The following is a 3,833-nucleotide window of genomic DNA, read 5'->3' on the forward strand; positions in this document are numbered from 1 at the left end:
TTTCATTGGGTAGAAACTACCCAAGAGCAGAGTGTGTAAAGAACCAGGTTTGATTCCCGGACGCATCTTTCAAATTTCAGTTGTACGTAAAACAGGAAACACCCGAGACGAGAGAGATGATTAATTCTCATTGCATGCAGCATCACAGCTGTGGAGCACCATCCTACTTTCGACAGTGAGAGGTTAGGCATTGTAGGAACAATCACAGAAGACCTCAAAGATCTATCTGATGAATCTTGAGCTCAAGACCTGGTAATCGGAAACTGGGATAACCAATCTACCATATGAGAATGAGAGAGAGAGAGAGAGAGAGAGAGAGAGAGAGAGAGAGAGAGATTTTATCTTAGTTGGAATAATCCCAAGAGACCTCAAAAGATCTATCCGACAATGGTTGGACTCAAGATCTTTTATTCAAGTGGAATTGGGATAACCAATCTACCACACTCGGGTGATAGAAAGAGCAACTAGTTTCAAAACAGACATCAATCTTAGAACGATAGAAAGCTTTCATCTTGCTCGAGCCTTTCCATAGCAGATTTTGTAAGAGCCAAAGAAATATCTATGCTTCCTCCCCCCTCTCGACCAGGGAACCACATCATCTCACCATCACCCCGAATTCGAGGGCACTGAACAGACAACGGAGGGCCCCACCCAAAGTCCACGTCGTACACAAGGAAGCGAGGGGAGCTAGACAACTGAAGCTGGACCATGCTAAATTCCTTTCCCTCGAAAATTTTGTTGACAGGCAGCACCTCAACCGCTCCATAGAAAGTTCTCATAAGAGTTTCATCCATTGTCTGAATAAGTCTTTGCAAGCACAAAGCTGTCGCACCCAAACTCTCTTGTTGGAGCTCCCCTTTTCTTGCTTCACTTCCTTCCCTCATTACTGCATTGCCAAAATAGCCTTCTGGCAAAGGAGGCTCCACACGGGATCTCATATTTGCGAGCAAAAAGAAGATGGATTTCTCACTCTCATCCATATCAATAGCTGCTATCACATGCTTCCACATGTGAGCGCTAAGGGCTTGCAGAGATGAAAAGGGGGCATGGTCAGCAGGGCAAGAGGTGGTTGCCATGTTCTTGAGCTTTCTCACCATCTCTGATGTGAAGTGGAAATTGCGTTGAACTAATTCGATCTTTCCTCCTGGTCCACCTCCAGGCGGAGGATGAGGAGGAGGCCCACCTTTGTCATTTTCTTCTTCTGAGCATGGTGGTGGCAAGATGAGCTTTTCCGGGGCAAAAACTTCCCTCATATGCACTGGGTGCATCGAGAGAGGAACCCCTCTTGCACACTCACCCCATGACTTCATAAAGTGCCATAATGAGCTTCCATCAGCCACAATGTGACTATGCCCAATCCCTAGAACAAAACCCTCGTCTCTTGGAAATCTTGTCACCTGCACCAAAAGTTTCAATCAGATGTGCTGCCTCTCGAGTGAAATGATGCAAAGCATAGACAGACCCTGCATAAAGAACAGTGCATGTCTAGAGCTCCCAAATGTTCTCTTGACGATGTATGCCAGTGTTGCCTAAAGCCAGAGTGAAGTGGACTTTCAACCGGCTAAAAATCTCGGCTACATTTTGAGCTTGCCGAGAAGAAAACCAGTAAAATTTTACAAAGTTTCAGTGTAAATACCAGCAAATGCTTCAAAGAAACCGGGGAAAGTTTCAAGTGTGCCCTTATTTTCCTCGGTTGGAAAACATGTTTTGTTAACGTGCAACGAGACAAGAAGGCTTCGGCTCCAGGAAAATTAATGGCTCTATTGGCAAACAAAGTGGGGTTGACATTGAAAGACCCTTGTTCATTCCACAAAACACGAGTGATTCTCTTCAGCTCTTTTCTGCATAGGCGTTTACTATTTTCCATAGGCGGTATGGGCAGCACTTCACTACTCCCAGATTACTTTTATAGGCAAGATTACTTCGCCGCAAAATCTCCACCGTAGATCTTGATGGAGGCCGTGCTAATCACTATTGATCCCACCCCCTCGTGTCCAAAGTAGTTAGTGGGGAGGCTCTTTCTGTAGCAGTATGGTTCACACAGCCCAAACATCAACCACAGGAAGAGAGTACCTGAACAGAGAGAAGAGGGAGATCCGGACCGGTCCATCTGGTGACATCTCCATGGGGAGCCAAGTGCTTGAAGAAGGGCTGATACTGGAACCCATTATTTTCCAAGCTGGGGAAGGGTACATCGACATAAGCTTCGATGAAGGGCACACCTGCGTCGTTGCAATCGAGCGCAAGGCGGCCGTTTTCCTGTTCGAAGCAACGTCCTGCCCATGGAAAGAACTCGACCACGGCCAAGGACAGACTGCTCTTGAGATGCGAAATGAAGGAATCAGCCGACTGCTTGTCGAGCTTGAAGAAGAGGATGCGCTGATTGTAGTGCAACCAGCGCCAACAGAAGTCGGGTGCAGGGAGGAACATGTGTTGAGGCGGAGTGGGGCTGCTGGGCCTGACGATGGATGTCGAAAGAATGGTGATAGTTTCTGTCATGGCTCTGTTCTCTTCTTCTTCTTCTTCTCTCTCAAAATGGAAGTCTTTAATAGTTTCAAAATCAAAATTCCAGGTCATGTGTCAAAGGTTGTGTGTCAATGGTTCCGAGGTCTGTTAATTCTAAAATCTGCCTTTATTAGAAGGTATCCCACTGTCCAGGGAGATGCCATCAGTTATCTATCTCTATCTATATCTATATATAATGGAGGGAGGGATTCCAGCCCCCTCCCTGCCACGTGTCGACCAATCCTTTTTCCGGCCACTAAGTTTTGCAACCGAGCGAGACAGGGAGATTGCACACAGAGGGAGAGATTTTGCAAATTTGCAGCGCCAAAGGGAGTTGGCGTTGTAGGGAGTTAATGCGATGCATCCCTGGGGCTTGCTCGACGAACAGTTGCAAAGACCATCGTCCATGGTCTCGACTCCCCCAACTCGTTGGAGACACCCACGTGCGATATAGACGAAGGGAAGCAAAAGAGCGCCTCAGGAATGGGTGAAGTAGAAAGAGCGCCTTGAGCTCGAGTAGTCGGGTGAGCCATTGAGAGTCGGCGTTGCGCAGTCACCTATCTGCAACGGCTCTACGATCTTTTACGTTTAATGTGCAACAACCTTTTTCAATAGTCATAGCAGGCCCGGTCTCGGATCGACAGCCCACCTCAGCATCATCAAATGGACCAACTCCCTGGTTGTGGGTGTGCGCATGAGAAAAGTGTGTTTGTGTGTGTGTGTGTGTGTGTGTGTGTGTGTGTGTGTGTGTGTGTGTGTGTCAGTGAGAGAGAGAGAGAGGGGGGGTGGGGTGGCGGGAGAGAGAGAATCATGCTAGTGTCAGTGTGTGTGTTTTAGAGAGAGAGAGAGAGAGAGAGAGAGAGAGAGAAGCTGAAGCAGGGCTCGAAATAAACTTTTTTCCAAAAACTTGGCAAACTCACGCATGAGAAATTTCAAAGCTAAGTTGGTTAAATTTGAAGGCTTGTACACTAAAATTTTCAATATTTTTCACGTTTTTCTCACCTTCAAATTTAACATTTAGAGATAAATCTCAAAATTTGTAGGTGGGATTCCACAAATCCTTGGCTATTTTCGGCGGATGCAATGTCGTGCTTGGTACTGCTTTGGTAGACATGTATGCCAAATGTGGTGCACTTCATAAAGCACAAAAAGTGCTTGAGGAGCTTCCTGTCTAGGATATCGTCTCTTGGAATGCACTAAAGATGGCTTAGAGAGGGTTGAAGATCAAAATGTTTGCTGTAGAATTGTTTTGTCTTTGTCTTTTGTTGGAGGTCTAAGATATATGTGCCAACTATTTCAAGATGCAATGGCAATTGTTCGTAGTAGGG

General features: G+C 46.3%; 1 protein-coding gene across 1 annotated transcript; it reads right to left on the reverse strand.

Annotated features, from left to right (window-relative positions):
• Nucleotides 1–315: 315 nt before the first annotated feature.
• Nucleotides 316–2,565, reverse strand: LOC147429786 (BAHD acyltransferase DCR-like). Its single transcript, XM_086496021.1, has 2 exons — nt 2,074–2,565; nt 316–1,397 (listed from the first exon to the last, which is right to left on the reverse strand). The coding sequence occupies exons 1-2, from the start codon at nt 2,497–2,499 to the stop codon at nt 489–491; spliced, it is 1,335 nt and encodes a 444-aa protein (XP_086352147.1). The 5' UTR covers nt 2,500–2,565; the 3' UTR covers nt 316–488.
• Nucleotides 2,566–3,833: the final 1,268 nt, after the last annotated feature.

Source organism: Adiantum capillus-veneris, chromosome 22 (assembly GCF_014529385.1).
Source record: "Adiantum capillus-veneris isolate H3 chromosome 22, ASM1452938v2, whole genome shotgun sequence".
In the NCBI taxonomy this organism is placed as follows: Eukaryota; Viridiplantae; Streptophyta; class Polypodiopsida; order Polypodiales; family Pteridaceae; genus Adiantum; species Adiantum capillus-veneris.